This window comes from Hermetia illucens, chromosome 2, assembly GCF_905115235.1.
Source record: "Hermetia illucens chromosome 2, iHerIll2.2.curated.20191125, whole genome shotgun sequence".
Taxonomy (NCBI): domain Eukaryota; kingdom Metazoa; phylum Arthropoda; class Insecta; order Diptera; family Stratiomyidae; genus Hermetia; species Hermetia illucens.
The window spans coordinates 191,025,664-191,039,112 of NC_051850.1; the positions used below are offsets into that span (position 1 = coordinate 191,025,664).

Sequence of the window (13,449 nt, forward strand, 5' to 3'; positions counted from 1 at the left end):
GCAGTTGCTTTACATAGTAACCTATATTCCTGAACTTGATACTTCTGGGATTGACGTAACAATGCCTTCAGTAAATATCTAAAATTTAGCAATGCACTTTCATTTGCTTTATTTGAGCAGATATCGGGAAGGGTAGCAATATTTTGGAGCCCAGTTTTCATATAAATACGTCTTTCTGGTTTCTAGTTGGGTACATTCCTGAAAACACCAAGTCAAAACTATAATCAGAAGAAACGTTTACCCCCTTTGCATGAATGTGGATGCCTCGTAAACTCAATGTAAATGAATGTATGTATGAATATCTTTACTCAAAGCCTTAAAAATGAATGCCATTTGTTATTCCATTTCATAATATATTTCCTTTCTTCTCAACGCAAAATCCGAACATAAATTTAATTTTGAATACTTTTTTCAAGTAGCACCAAATTTCTTCTTTTTCAATACAGCCGGAAGCTGTTCTATTATGGAAACTGGGTTGACACCAACAGCAACTACCTCGTTTTCTGATAACCTCTCCAGATAAACAAAATGCTGAAAGAAAAGGACTATTAATAAGTTTTCATTTGGCACTTAAAATATCTTAAGTTACCTCGAATGACTTCTGATATTTCAGCTTTAAGTCAGCTGTATTTTTCGATCCATCTGATTTAGCCGTTTTTATTGAATTTCGCTCCTCGCTTGGTTGCTTCTCCAGCACATAGAGCATCTTATCATTGTGGAGAATGAAAATATTTTCATTGTTATTACACAGAACGATATTATTCACAGAATGTGTTTGACAAGTGGAAAAAAACTTTTTGTTCGACGAACAAGTAAAGGCCATTTCGTCGAGATCGTATTCAAATATTTTGCCATCTGTGAATGCAGCTACCAGTCGTGGCTTTGCATAGTGTAATGCAATTGCCGTCGTGGGTACCATATATTTTGGAAGATTGAAGTAATGATCCCAATGCTTTTGCATTTTCTGCCACACTGCAATAGTCCGGCAAGTCCCCGCTGCAACCAAGTAACGGCCGCAATGTGAAATAGTTAGAAGGTGGATGACGTCCCGTATAGCACGTAGGGCGTCAATAGTTTCACAATAATCTATCTCGTAATCCGATAAAATATTAAACACATCAATGTGGTTAACGCCGGGTTTCACAAGAAACAGAGTACTTGAGTCCCGAGAGAACAGGATCTTTGAACATGCGGAACAACTTTCCGGAAGGTCTTTAATACGAGTTAGTTTGACAGGTTGGCCTGGTGGAGCAGTAATTACGAAAATGCGAATGCTTTTGGTTGTTGAATATACGAGGAAGCGACCATTTGGTGAAAGAGCCGAACAGACAATTGCTTCATGATTGACACTCTGTAGCTGTATCAACTGTTCAGGCCCTGCATCAAGTGACAAAATTTTCCTATGATCTTTGCTCTCTTCATCTGTAATTTGAACACGATCTAAAGCTGAACCCAATCGCCACACATCCAGCCCCGTAACGTATTGAAGTAGAAGCAATCGTGCCTCTGGAGAGATTGCAGCACATGGTGACTGCAGGAAAGGCCCATGTTTTGCAATGTGGGACTGGCCTGTCTTTGCATATGACGAAATGCCTAAATAGCCATCCACTCCGCCCGATATCAAGTCAGATCCAACACACACCAGGGCTTTAACATCATGGTCGTGCACGTTCCGCTGAAAAAATTTCACCCACTTTTTCGTCAACCGATCGTTCTTTTTTATTTCCGTCAGGGAATAGATTCGGATGATGGGATCCATTCCAGAGCAGACCAACACATCTTCTTCTTCGTTTATTGCGACAGCCAGCACGTCTGCTTGCAATACTTGGTGTGACTCTACTTGCGCCCCTAATTTCCCATCCCATACAGTGATCTGACCTCGGGAATCTCCAGCAATTATAAAGAAGGCTTTTGTTACTTGCAGCGACCACACTATCGTCTCGCGCTTCTTCTCAGACCTTCCTAAGGCCATTCTGTGAATAGCGTGTCCAGTTTTCGTGTTCCAAATTCGAATTACGTCGATTGATCCTGTCACTATATAATCGCCGATAGCGTCGAATCGGCAACATAGAATTCGTCCCTCTTGTTTGTCGAAAAGGTTTTTGTAGGTGATTCCGTTTTCGTCAATATCGAACGCATTCAAGTAACCTTCCTCGGTGCCTACAGCCATACAACTCCCCGTGCGATTGATATCTAGACACCAAATAGCGAGGCCTGTGACCCTCTGGGATGCTTTTCGCTTTAAAGCAGTCAAATCCCACTCCACCACTTCTCCGTTCAGTCCAGCTGAAAATAAACGGTCGCCAGCCCAGCCGATACCCTCTATGGACAGCTTGCCATCCCCTGGAATACACTTCTCCAAAAAAGCTGCATAGCTGATGTCCCAAATTTCCAAAGATCCATCACTTCTACTCAAAAATACAATTTTTAACAAGAGTACAAATCATAATAAAAACGCCTTACCTTGATAGTGCTAGCTTTCCTGATCGTTGATTATAACTCAAACAGTTAATGGATCTTGGTGGCAAGTTGTAGAACCGGACATTGTGAATTCTTGTTATGCCTTCGCCTTCTGCGGCTTTCATTTTCATAGCGTTAACTAGCCGAGTCCGAGCCACACAAAAATCCAAGACACCACACCGTTCCTCAATGTTATGACATTTGGTTGCACGTTGATTCTGGCGTGCCATGCGTATCGCCTCGGGATAGGTGTTGCCCGAATATATATTTTTTTCGAACTTATGCAAAATATCAATTCACTTTTAACGTACAAACATATATTTTCATAAATTCGAATTTCCCATTACTAGTGAAAATCATTCCATACCGAGAGTTTGGAAATCCGTCAAGATGTTTTCATTTTCCTTTTAACCCATACTTTTCTAATATTGCAACCCGGGCAGGAGGAAATTTCCCAAAACAAGAGTGCAGTCCGTCAACGCCAGTGGGCACGATAATGTCAAATTCCAAATTTGGTTTGCCTGCTGAAAGTTATTGCGCAGAGTTATAGTGGGATCTTTTTGAATTTCGCGAAGAATAGTAGTGGATCGAATTCAACGATGGGTGACTCAGACCTTGAAGCCGTTCGAGCGCAACGAATGGCCCAATTGCAGTCTCAGTATGTAAGTAAATGAACTAATGCTTTTCCTGTTAACCTCAATTAGTGCTACTGGGACCTTCCTCCGTTAGGAACAGTTTTTTCCCAAAGATACTTTCCGGAGTTAGAAGTCTCTCGACCTTATTGGGTCACAGTGAATATTTACCGCTAACAAATCGGGAAGGGTCCTTAGAAACTTCACCCTGTCCTTACTGACTAATAGGTTGAAAAGTGAATCATCCAAAAACACAACGAAGCTTCTTTAATGCAGCAATTAATAGCCAGTCAAAAGAATTGATTTAAGAAGGATTGGCTTCGAATGGTATAGAAGGAAACATTAGGAAAATTAGTTCTCGAAATCAAGTCGTAGCTAACGCTGATTTTCTAGCTTCTTCTGTAGGTGTCTGGCGGCAAAGTAGGAAGCAAGATTCTAAACTAAACTTTTACCGTTGGAAAAGAAAACGGGGGGCCACAGCTGGATAACGGGGGAACTTAAAAGTTGTTGAGAAATATTCGCACAAAATTGTAACGGTATGCGCGAGAAATAATGAATTAATTTTTTAATGTTATATGAGATACCTAGTTTGCTTGGGGACGGGAAGCCTGTTTCTTCCTTGAATGCTTCGAGTTTCTGAGACGCTTACTTTAACTATTAAAAATCTCCCTAAAAATGCTGCACTTGACGATCGTTTCATTCTTTCATTCCTTCGATTGGTGCCAGTCATTTATGGCTTACTAGAACAAGTCGGCTTGCTTTGTTTTATTGGGAGCAAAAAAGTTGTGAAAGGTTATTTTTATCCTCTATCAGCCTTTGCCCCGTTCAAAAGCGGGGTCGGCTCGTTGTGATCGGTTTCGCCATTTGATTCTATTAAATACCTGATCTGGATGCAATCTCGAGGTTTTTAAATCCCCATCCAGCGTATCAAGTGACCATTGTTTCGGCCGGCCTTTCGGTCGCTTACTGTCAACCTCGATGTTCAGACCAATCTTGGCAAGTGAATTCTTGTTGGCGCGATTTACGGGACCATACGATCGAAGACGCCTCTCTCGCAGTTTCTCCACGATTGGTGCAATCCCATATCGATGGCAGATATTCTCATTTCGGATGTGATCAAAACGTGTCACGCCACTAGTCCAGCGCAACATCTTCGTACCCTTTACCTTAAAACGCCGTTCATGGTCTTTTATAATCGGCCAACACTCAGAACCATAGAAGCGACAAGACGGACAACATTGCGGTAAATTTTAGATTTGAGACGTTCGTTGATACGCCGATCAGAAAGGACACCAGTTGCGGAACGCCACTTCATTCAGGTTGCGCTAATGCGTAAAGCAATTCCATAACGCAGTTCTCCATTGGCTGATAGCATTGACCCGAGATATTTAAATCGCTTAGTTCTGGGCAAGTCACTGCCGCCGACAGTGATAGCGCCTGTTTCATGGGGGTCGGTGGTCCCCATACATGCCAAAGAGGCTCTAAATTTTTTTGCACCAAATATGTGGGGTATCAACTTTCCGATTCCGGTGTTAGTTTTGACATTTGATGCAAAGGTGGACACTGCTGGGGGTCGAAACTGATCATTTCTTTTGCGGACACATTCTAACTTTGTTAATTCGCCTCGAAACCCCCTCCTCCTTAAGTTCATCTTAAAACCACGAAATTTTGCAGCAATATAGGCTGTAATCATCATCCTACGAAGTTTGGTTAAAATCGCGCTATTACTAACAAAGTTATAATAGATCAAATTTTTCGTTTCTTTGCAAATTCAAGACTTTCAATGTCACATATGCATATGCATATATTATGGGCTAGGTACTAATGGGACAAATGCACAGTCCAATGGGTTTATAAAAGAAATACACAAAACTTTTCATACCTGAAGCGTCCGGTTTCGCGACTTGTTGTTCCGCATTGGTACCGTACGCCATGGACAAGAGGCGACCAATTCTTGTAGATGTATGGTCGACCACATAGCGTACAGTGGTATTATACTTCGAGACTCAAATTCACCTCACCTTTTTTTAATTGGGGAAGATAAGATAAAACAATTCCACTTTCCAGCCGCATTGTTGCTTTCTCTAATTCAGCTTTTTTCTCATATAAACTTAGAGCAGTGCGTAGAACGCTGGACTTAAGATGTTTCTCATAACCGTGTCCATGACAAGAACGAAAAGAAATTATTAGAGGGTGCTTCTTTGATGAAAGGAGAAATCGGGCGGGGTTTACATATGAAGCAGGTGCCGTTAGATGTTCCTCATAACCGCGTCCATGATAAGAACGAAGAAGAATGATGAGAGGGTGCTTCTTTAATGAAAGAAGGAACGGACGTTAATGTTTCTCATAATCGTGTCTATTACAAGAACGAACAGAAATGATGAGAAGGTGCTTCTCGATGAAAGTAGAAATGGGTCGCGGTTTTGAAATATGTCGTGAATGCAGTTGTCATAAATGGGCTGAAAATCCTCCATGGTATGGGACGGTAAGCTGATCATTTCCCCGAACTGCCTTTTTTCACTTATTGGAACGGTTGTGTTTTCTTGTAATCGAATGGGAATTTATCCTACTCATCCACACGATTGAAGAATTCACTGAGCAAGAGCATCCAAGCTTTTATAATAGTTTTCTCGAGCTCAGCTCCGATGTCGTCAGTGCCTATTGTTTTCTCCGGTTTTATTCGCCTGATTGCCTCTCCAAGTTCTATGGCGCTGATAGGTGGAAATGCTCCAATGTCAACAGTGTTATATAAGCTAATCGAGTTCAGACCTTCTTGACGTATTCCAGCCGTTGTGGATCAACTGCCTGTAAACAATGTACCTTTCTTATCATAACCACATCAGAAATGATCGATATATGTGTGCGAATGTGTCTGGTTTTAGCAAGTCGACATAGAGATATCTGACAGTTGAAAGGACTCAGTTTGTCATAAAGATTTTTGTAGTGAGCTACTCAGGTAATGACAATCGATTTCGTTCTCATTCTTAGAAGTTTGCTAATTGGTCAGCGTTTTATACACAGGAAACTTAGGGATTTTTTTTCTTGAATCTTCCTCTGGACGCCGTCATTCCAAAGTCAGGTATGTTCGCTTATTGGGCTTGGTGGCATCGGCAATTGCTTAGGCTGCTTTGTAGATCGTTGTTTTTGTTCGATTCCATTTAAACTTTGTTGACGTGAGAGATCATTTCGTCTCCTTTCTCGCGAAAACGCACCCATTTAGTTCACAACGACCCAGTGCATTCCTCGGGTGGTTTCAAATATTATTTGATACGCAGGACAGCAATCAACTTCCGATGGAAACTTTCAAAGATAGCAATGGCGGCTTCACGTTCTATGTCACTGCTCTTGGCATCATACCACCGAGTTTCTTGTAGAACGCAGATAACGATGAGTCAAAATACCAATATTTAGCGCGCAGACATAGTTTGGGTGGTTCGAAATAGTTAGCTTATGTCCTGACACCGTACGTTTCCGAGGTTTGATGCTGTTAACTGGAATTTCTTTTTTTGCATCGCTACAATTAATTAACTAATTAAGTGGAATTTAATGCCGGTAAAAAGATATATTAATAAAAATTGAACTTAAGTTGTATTTACTGGATTACCAGGTCTTCCTAATCAGCTCGGGTACTGATATAAAACCCATACCCGTATAAAACCAGGCCGCAAACAAGAATTGACGAAAGTGAGTAGCTTTCGAGTCAATGGCTGTTAGAATGGAGGGGTCACATTGGATATTTTGATTTAATCATTTGCATGGAAGAAATGTAGGTTTTCCTTTCAGGGAGGAGGTGATGGGGAGAAACAGAAAGCCCAACAGGAGCAGATGCGACAACAGGAAGAAACAAAAAATTCAATCCTCGCGCAACTCTTGGATCAACAAGCCCGTGCAAGAAGTAATATTTTACTAACACAAATTACATTTTTCAAATAAACTTATTTAATGCAATTCAGTTAACACGCTAAAGCTCAGCAAGCCCGAGAAAGCCGAAATGGTTGAAGGCATGATCATCCGAATGGCGCAAATGGGTCAAATTCCTGGTAAACTAGACGATGCGCAACTTGTCACGCTCCTTGAACGGCTGAATTCTCAAATGCCCCAGCAAAAATCAACTGTGAAGTACGATCGAAGGAGAGCTGCCATTGACTCAGATGAAGATGAAGACTACGGTTGCTGATTAATGTGTTCTTCCAACACTGTTTAGGTTTACTGATGCTCTTAACTCGTTATGTGTATCTTTTGTGAAAATTATTGAAATAGAGGACAAAATTTTTAACGCTAAGCTTATATTGAAGATTTTTTAGTACCCATGCTTCATCATTGAAAATCGTGGAAATAATACATACATATTCTCACAAATGTTTTATTAATTTATCAATAAAATTCTACTGGAACTGACCGACAGCCAGCAATACACACATTGGCATTTTCAATTAAACGAGAATTGCACGGAATCTCCCACAGCGCACACTTCTATGAAAGAAATATAAGATTTAACAAAATCCTTTGAATAAAAATGAAGCGAAATCATACTAATTAATTTAAGTACTCTAAGCATTTGCTAGGTGAGTATGCTGAGTGGAAATGGAGTCGAAAATGATGGCAACATCCAAAACTGCATGCTATGTACACGTAGAATAAATGAAGTCACGTTTTTGAACTGAAGCTGCATACATCCTCATTCCTTCTTCTCATGTGACTCGTCTTCGTCTTCTTCGGGAGCGTCTAAGCAATCGCCGCAGAAAATCGAGTACAGTATTAACGAAAGGAATCCCAGTGGAAGACCAAACAGGACAGAAGTGAGAACCGGATTGCCACGCCACATATCCTTCAAAGATTTCTTCGCTTCGAAGTACGCTCGGTAAATACGCACCAAATAGGAATTACCACCGTAGATGGTGGCCGTTTGTTTATGCACACTTTCTAGAAAGAGATGCAGGGCCTGGGGGGTCATTTGAAGAGGGTCGTCTTCAGGTATATGGTGTTCCTGCGTCGTGGAATTTATAACTATGATGTGTGGTGTCGGTAAAGCATCCATGACAATACTGTGAGCAATATCAGGATCTCCAATCTGGAAAAAGAGGATATAATCATTGAGATTCTAAATTAAAATCCCAAGAAAACATGTGATTTGCAATGTATGTAGGACGCTAGGCCCATAACTTGAGCATGCATTGATCTAAGATATAATGGATTCCTACCCATCCAAACTGAAACCGATCGTGATATTTTTTTCGATTTTTTCGAATCACTCGCTCCACCATATCGCGAAACTCTAGCTCATGAGCAGCAACTTCATTCAGTTTATTTTCTTCAACAACAGCCAGAACGAGCCATTTCTTCGTTTTCATCATTTGATGGATATTATTCCGCGTCACTTTCGGAAACGTCGTGAATCTCTCAACGTTGATCCAGTGGTAGATTGTTTCGTTTACTTGCAATGGATCCATTTCATTCGCAGCTTTGGCATACGGGAAGTGATAGTGGTTTTCTTCTTTATAAACAATCACTGTCGGTGTATGATTGATTTCAAAATGTTGGCTGGCTAGCTCGACCCCTGTCACGTAGAAGAATCCGTGAGGCTGGAAATGTTCCGCGGCAGCATAGTAGGTGTCCCACAAGATCCCACTTTCAGGGCCAACATAGATGAAAAATAGAGCGTGGGAGCTTTTTAGCATGTCGACACTTTCAGGCCGAGTAACAAGTTGTACAGGCGGCCCCGACATTCGCAATACATAGTTCAAAATGTCTTCTTTTGACCTGTCGCCATTGTACACGAATTCATCATTGCCTTTAATGAAAATAATCGTGGGGTAGCCGTTGATCTTGAATTCCTGAGCCACTGAAGGAAACCTAGTGCAATCTAGTCGAGCGACACGAACGTTTGTGTTATGCAGGGCCTGTGCGACGTGCGCCCAAATCGGCTCTGTACGCTTGCAATACGCACACCAAGGGGCGTAGAACATCACCAGCCATTGTCCTTCATGACGAACGTCCAAAAAGCGGTCGCTTAGCTCCAAAACACGCGAAGCCTTCGCTGAACATAACGCGGCTATAAAGAAAAACAAGCACATTCAACAGTCCATTGCAGTTCAATTGTTTCTCGTATAACTTACCCAGAGCCAATAAAACTGCAATGAACCAGGCTCTCATATTTTTTTCCAATCGGCAAACACATCCGCCTACTTCACTGCGTGTCCAGGCTTCTAATTATATTTAGGATTGATGGCGCATTTCTACCACTTGGTTTGCAGCAGTGTCTAATAATGATGCGGCTCATGCATTAATAGCAATCGATAATTAAATTAAAGCAATAAACTTGCGCCCCTTAGGAAATATGCAACCCTCGCAAAACGTCACTCAGCCGACTATAAACAGTGGTGAATTGTCAAGTTGTCTTTCCTCGAAGATCCGTGCTGCCATATTTGCCAACTTTCCATGTTCAATAGTAACTGCGTAATCTTAGGCGTTCAGGAGCATTATGTTCTCCCTTGGCTACAGTTAATGGCAATTTCGGTAAAAAACTGGGAATTTTTCTAAAGGGTTGTCAAGTTGACAGCTGAAAAAAACTTATGCGATGTCAATGGCGAGTTAGATACCTGTAGCCTGTGACGCTTATGGGGTTGAATATCGCTAGGCGAGTGGTGTCCAAGTGGAATTGCACAAGATTTAGGAAGTCAATTAAAATGTCCCATAAATAATTAAGTGACGATACATTTCTAGTAGAGAAATTTAGTTTAAATATTTTATTGTTGATTTATGTGGCAATTTTAGTTTTAAGGGTGAGAATTTGAGCGGAGAGGAAATGGAATCGTCCGCTTGTGAAGGTAACCGGCGAGATTGTGTTGGCTCTTGCCTGAAATGAGACCGATTAGAAATACTTGTTTTTTTTTCAGATTTGAAAGCATTTGAAAGAAGATTAACCGAAGTTGTTGCTTCGTATCGACCTGCGACCATTCGATGGCGAAGTAAGTAGTCCCCAGAAAGTTTATAAATGGTACCTGCTCATAGCAAAGGATAAATGGGAACAATTGCAAGAAGAAGGGTTGAATGAAATTATACCTTTTCTAACCCATAATTCTCCATTCTTTTCAGAGCGCAACTCTTGCAACGGTGTCTCCTCTTATCCTCCTCATCATATAGACTGATATCAATCCTTGAACACCTGAAATCTTCGCCTGCACACTTGGTCGATCGACCACGTCCCGATTTTCGGAAACCGTTCGGTGTATATTTTCCATTGCCTATTGTGTCCTGCCATCTGTTTCGGGGGTTTCCAGGTACTCGTTTAACCTCCACTTTGCCGTTGAGTCGATGCGTAAGAATTGTGTCGTTCATACACGCCACATGGCCTGCCCACTAAAACTTTAATATGGATTCCGGCTTCTAGTTCGTCGTATAATAGGTACAACTCGCTGTTGTATCTCATTCGCTATCTGCCGTTCTCCCTCAATGGCCCTCCTGAAGACTGGAGTTTCATTTTAACGCCTACAGGACAAGCCGAACGGTTTTATATATTGTCTTCCAGTGGATAATTTTATTCTCTGTATTGACTTCTCCTACTTCATTGATGTCCTTTGTGAGAGCCTAAGAAGAAAAAACAATCGGCTCGTTCGAAGTTGATAGGCAGGATACTTATCTCTTCTGGATTATATACTACAGAAAATGCAAATAATGTTGGGGCCCGCCCTTCGTCTTGCTTCAGTCCGGAGTCTGTGCCAAAACAACTTATTGGTTGGTTTTTTGCGGTGAACTGACTCATTGTCTTACGAGTCCGCTAAACTTCGAACTCAGATATTTAGTACAATGAACCGCATGCCTTAAACCAACCGAAATTTGATAAATATCAACTCTATACCTTTATACCCTTATCACATCTCTAGTATCTGATCAAATATGTTCATTGTAAATTGGAAACCGTAATGTAGTGAGAGTGCCTGCCCAGTGTAATAACATTTCTTGAAAGAAATGCTTTGAAACTTAAGCACGCAACTCATAGATATTCTTCAAGCTAGCATCCAATTTAGCAATGTTCTTCTTACTAGCGTGTGTGCTACAGCTGAGTTTGGTGTAGCGGTCTCGAAAGGGCCAAACCTACTATATAAGTCAATTTAAGTAGAGAAGATGCCGAATAAACCTGATTGATTACTAATTGGAGTAGTACATATTCTATAATACAGGCATAAAACGACTTATCACGTTAATTGGTTTCATGAAAGTGAAAGAAATACATGCTCGTATGCATAGGGTAAAGAAGAGTAGAATTCTTGGTTAATTGTCGCTTGTTGTTTATGAAGTACCAAAACTAACATTTCGCATATAGCACCCATGAAGAATCAATTCAAAATACATACAAATGCGTAAACGTTTTTAGTTTATACTATTAAAATAAAGAGGATTTACTAGAAAATATTATAAAAGTGCACATGTATATAAATATGAATATCTGTATGTCACTCGTCATCACTTGATGACAAATCACTATGAATCCCTGAGATTTGCAGTTGGGAAGCTCTCCCAGATGTTGACGGTTTGAAAAATTTAGTTAACGTTGTCTTACTTACTTTAAGATTTCTCGATTTGTACAATTCTCGATAACATTCAACACTTTTACTTATTGAAAAGGACACCGTCTGCCTTCTTTCGTTGTCTCGGTCATCCTCCAAATACTCCAACGCCTTCTCAATATGTTCCCAAAAATTTGGAAAATTTTTTTGGTTGGAAAGTCTTTTTTCCCCCTCGTCTAAATTTTGTTGTACCAATTCTATCGTCATCTGTTACAATATTCAACAATTCTTCGCTGGAAAGTGGCACTTCAAATGTATCCTCTTCATCGATTTCATCAAAGCCTATTGTTGTCGCAATCTCAAGAATTTCTCTGTTGATTTCTGAATCGTTGTCGATAGCAATGCCAGAAGGAGACTCAACCGCTTCTGGCCAGATTTTACGCCAGGCTTTGTTCATTGTGCCACTAGTTACCTCTTTTCTTTGGTTGAAAGCTGCATGTCCAGGAGCATTATCGAGTAATAACAAAATCTTGTGCGATAAATTGTTCTTCTTACAGTTTTCTTTGACTCCCGCACAAAATTCATTTCCAAACCATTCAGTGAATAACGCGGAAGTTACCCAAGCCTTTTTATTATGTCTCCAAATAACTGACAGCGTGTTTTTCGAAATACTTTTAAGTCCCTCGGATTTTCCGAATGGTACACCAGTAGAGGGTTCAGTTTGAAATTGCCAGCGGCATTTCTGCGCAAAACAAGCGTAAGCCTGTCTTTGGAGGCTTTGAAGCCACTTTTATCAGTGATTATCTGAATTTGGGGAACTTTGGAAGATATACTTGAAAAACTCCGAATATAAAAGAGCAGTGATGACTACTGATACGTTAGCTTGCGGAAATTGGTATTTCCAAATTTTCATTCTACTGCGATACTACGTTCTGAATCGAAATGTGCTCTGTTGTTGATTACTTAAAGCCAGTTCTGTGCTAAAAAGCATTTAATTTAGTGAAATTGTTCATGCGATTTCACCAATATTCTAAACAATTCTTCCTTGAGGTGTTTGCAATAGTCATACCGGTTTTCTGGAGAAAAATACCAGATTTTGTTATACTGTCACCTCAAAGCAATCGCAGCTTCTTATATAATTATAATAATTCATTCGTAGAAAGAATGTTTATCACAAAATATTGTTGCTATGAAACTAATTCAAACTCAATTCAATTGCAGTCGTTCTTATAACAATATCAATACTAACAGCAATTGGAGCATGGTTCTGGCTACGCGATCCGAAAACATCAATTGTACCTTTGAGCGAGTCATTGTGCAACCACCCAGTATTCTTTTGTGCAACTCTAACTCTCAGTAAGTAAAATGTATTTTGCCTTTTTAAGATGCGTTGAGAAAACCGAGCATTCTTCTATTTTCTCGCTATACACTTATTGTACTCAATAAAATAAATGCAGTTTTCATTCCAGTTGCACTCTTCATGTTTGGCATTCACAAATTGGTCATTGCACCCCAAATAATCACATCACGAATGCGCCTTGTGCTTGCTGATTTTAATATGAGCTGCGATGACACGGGAAAATTAATTCTAAAGCCACGGCCCAATAACAATTGAATGGAAAGAAGGATGAAAAAAATCGTGTAAATTGTCGGGAAACAGAAACTACTATGATACGTACTAAATTAAAAAAGGACGAGAATCAGAAAGCGAAACAACATTATTTCTACAGCTGCTAACACACAAATGTGGAGAACGTACACCAATCTCTGATCGTGACAAAAATCGTATCTGCAAATAGTATTGTACATACTACACTTCAAAGTTAGAAAATAAATGGATAAATAATTTG

General features: G+C 40.3%; 4 protein-coding genes across 6 annotated transcripts; 2 read left to right on the forward strand and 2 right to left on the reverse strand.

Annotated features, from left to right (window-relative positions):
* Positions 1–320: 320 nt before the first annotated feature.
* On the reverse strand, positions 321–2,916 carry LOC119647615 (U3 small nucleolar RNA-associated protein 4 homolog). Its single transcript, XM_038048654.1, has 3 exons — positions 2,464–2,916; positions 590–2,408; positions 321–531 (listed from the first exon to the last, which is right to left on the reverse strand). The coding sequence occupies exons 1-3, from the start codon at positions 2,688–2,690 to the stop codon at positions 412–414; spliced, it is 2,166 nt and encodes a 721-aa protein (XP_037904582.1). The 5' UTR covers positions 2,691–2,916; the 3' UTR covers positions 321–411.
* On the forward strand, positions 2,914–7,510 carry LOC119647618 (programmed cell death protein 5). The gene is made up of 3 exons (XM_038048660.1): positions 2,914–3,122; positions 6,876–6,987; positions 7,046–7,510. Exons 1-3 carry the CDS (start codon positions 3,060–3,062, stop codon positions 7,267–7,269), a joined length of 399 nt encoding a protein of 132 aa, XP_037904588.1. The 5' UTR covers positions 2,914–3,059; the 3' UTR covers positions 7,270–7,510.
* Positions 7,442–9,495, reverse strand: LOC119647616 (protein disulfide-isomerase TMX3). Of its 2 annotated transcripts, XR_005248910.1 has the most exons (4): positions 9,209–9,495; positions 8,294–9,144; positions 7,626–8,163; positions 7,442–7,565 (listed from the first exon to the last, which is right to left on the reverse strand). XR_005248910.1 is itself a non-coding variant. In XM_038048655.1 (3 exons), exons 1-3 carry the CDS (start codon positions 9,243–9,245, stop codon positions 7,771–7,773), a joined length of 1,281 nt encoding a protein of 426 aa, XP_037904583.1. In that variant the 5' UTR covers positions 9,246–9,495; the 3' UTR covers positions 7,442–7,770. The 2 variants fall into 2 exon arrangements, 1 of the variants encoding a protein (XP_037904583.1); XM_038048655.1 differs by having other exon boundaries at positions 7,442–8,163.
* Positions 9,496–9,653: 158 nt separating this feature from the next.
* Positions 9,654–13,430, forward strand: LOC119647619 (nuclear envelope phosphatase-regulatory subunit 1 homolog). 2 transcript variants are annotated; one of them, XM_038048661.1, is made up of 4 exons: positions 9,654–9,919; positions 9,989–10,060; positions 12,821–12,955; positions 13,057–13,430. In XM_038048661.1, the coding sequence occupies exons 1-4, from the start codon at positions 9,898–9,900 to the stop codon at positions 13,212–13,214; spliced, it is 387 nt and encodes a 128-aa protein (XP_037904589.1). In that variant the 5' UTR covers positions 9,654–9,897; the 3' UTR covers positions 13,215–13,430. The 2 variants fall into 2 exon arrangements, with proteins under 2 accessions (XP_037904589.1, XP_037904590.1); XM_038048662.1 differs by having other exon boundaries at positions 13,069–13,430.
* Positions 13,431–13,449: the final 19 nt, after the last annotated feature.

What these genes read in the sequence shown, in the direction of transcription:
- LOC119647615 (XM_038048654.1), bottom strand. Translation starts at nt 2,690, where the DNA reads ATGGCACGCCAGAATCAACGTGCAACCAAATGTCATAACATTGAGGAA. An exon ending in GGAAAGCTAGCACTATCAAG is followed by an intron (nt 2,409 to 2,463) that starts GTAAGGCGTTTT and finishes ATTTTTGAGTAG; the next exon opens with AAGTGATGGATCTTTGGAAA. An exon ending in AATATCAGAAGTCATTCGAG is followed by an intron (nt 532 to 589) that starts GTAACTTAAGAT and finishes CTTTTCTTTCAG; the next exon opens with CATTTTGTTTATCTGGAGAG.
- LOC119647618 (XM_038048660.1), top strand. Translation starts at nt 3,060, where the DNA reads ATGGGTGACTCAGACCTTGAAGCCGTTCGAGCGCAACGAATGGCCCAA. An exon ending in CCCAATTGCAGTCTCAGTAT is followed by an intron (nt 3,123 to 6,875) that starts GTAAGTAAATGA and finishes TTTTCCTTTCAG; the next exon opens with GGAGGAGGTGATGGGGAGAA. An exon ending in TCAACAAGCCCGTGCAAGAA is followed by an intron (nt 6,988 to 7,045) that starts GTAATATTTTAC and finishes AATGCAATTCAG; the next exon opens with TTAACACGCTAAAGCTCAGC.
- LOC119647616 (XM_038048655.1), bottom strand. Translation starts at nt 9,245, where the DNA reads ATGAGAGCCTGGTTCATTGCAGTTTTATTGGCTCTGG. An exon ending in TGCAGTTTTATTGGCTCTGG is followed by an intron (nt 9,145 to 9,208) that starts GTAAGTTATACG and finishes TTTTCTTTATAG; the next exon opens with CCGCGTTATGTTCAGCGAAG. An exon ending in ATCGGTTTCAGTTTGGATGG is followed by an intron (nt 8,164 to 8,293) that starts GTAGGAATCCAT and finishes CTCTTTTTCCAG; the next exon opens with ATTGGAGATCCTGATATTGC.
- LOC119647619 (XM_038048661.1), top strand. Translation starts at nt 9,898, where the DNA reads ATGGAATCGTCCGCTTGTGAAG. An exon ending in GGAATCGTCCGCTTGTGAAG is followed by an intron (nt 9,920 to 9,988) that starts GTAACCGGCGAG and finishes TTTTTTTTTCAG; the next exon opens with ATTTGAAAGCATTTGAAAGA. An exon ending in TGCGACCATTCGATGGCGAA is followed by an intron (nt 10,061 to 12,820) that starts GTAAGTAGTCCC and finishes ATTCAATTGCAG; the next exon opens with TCGTTCTTATAACAATATCA.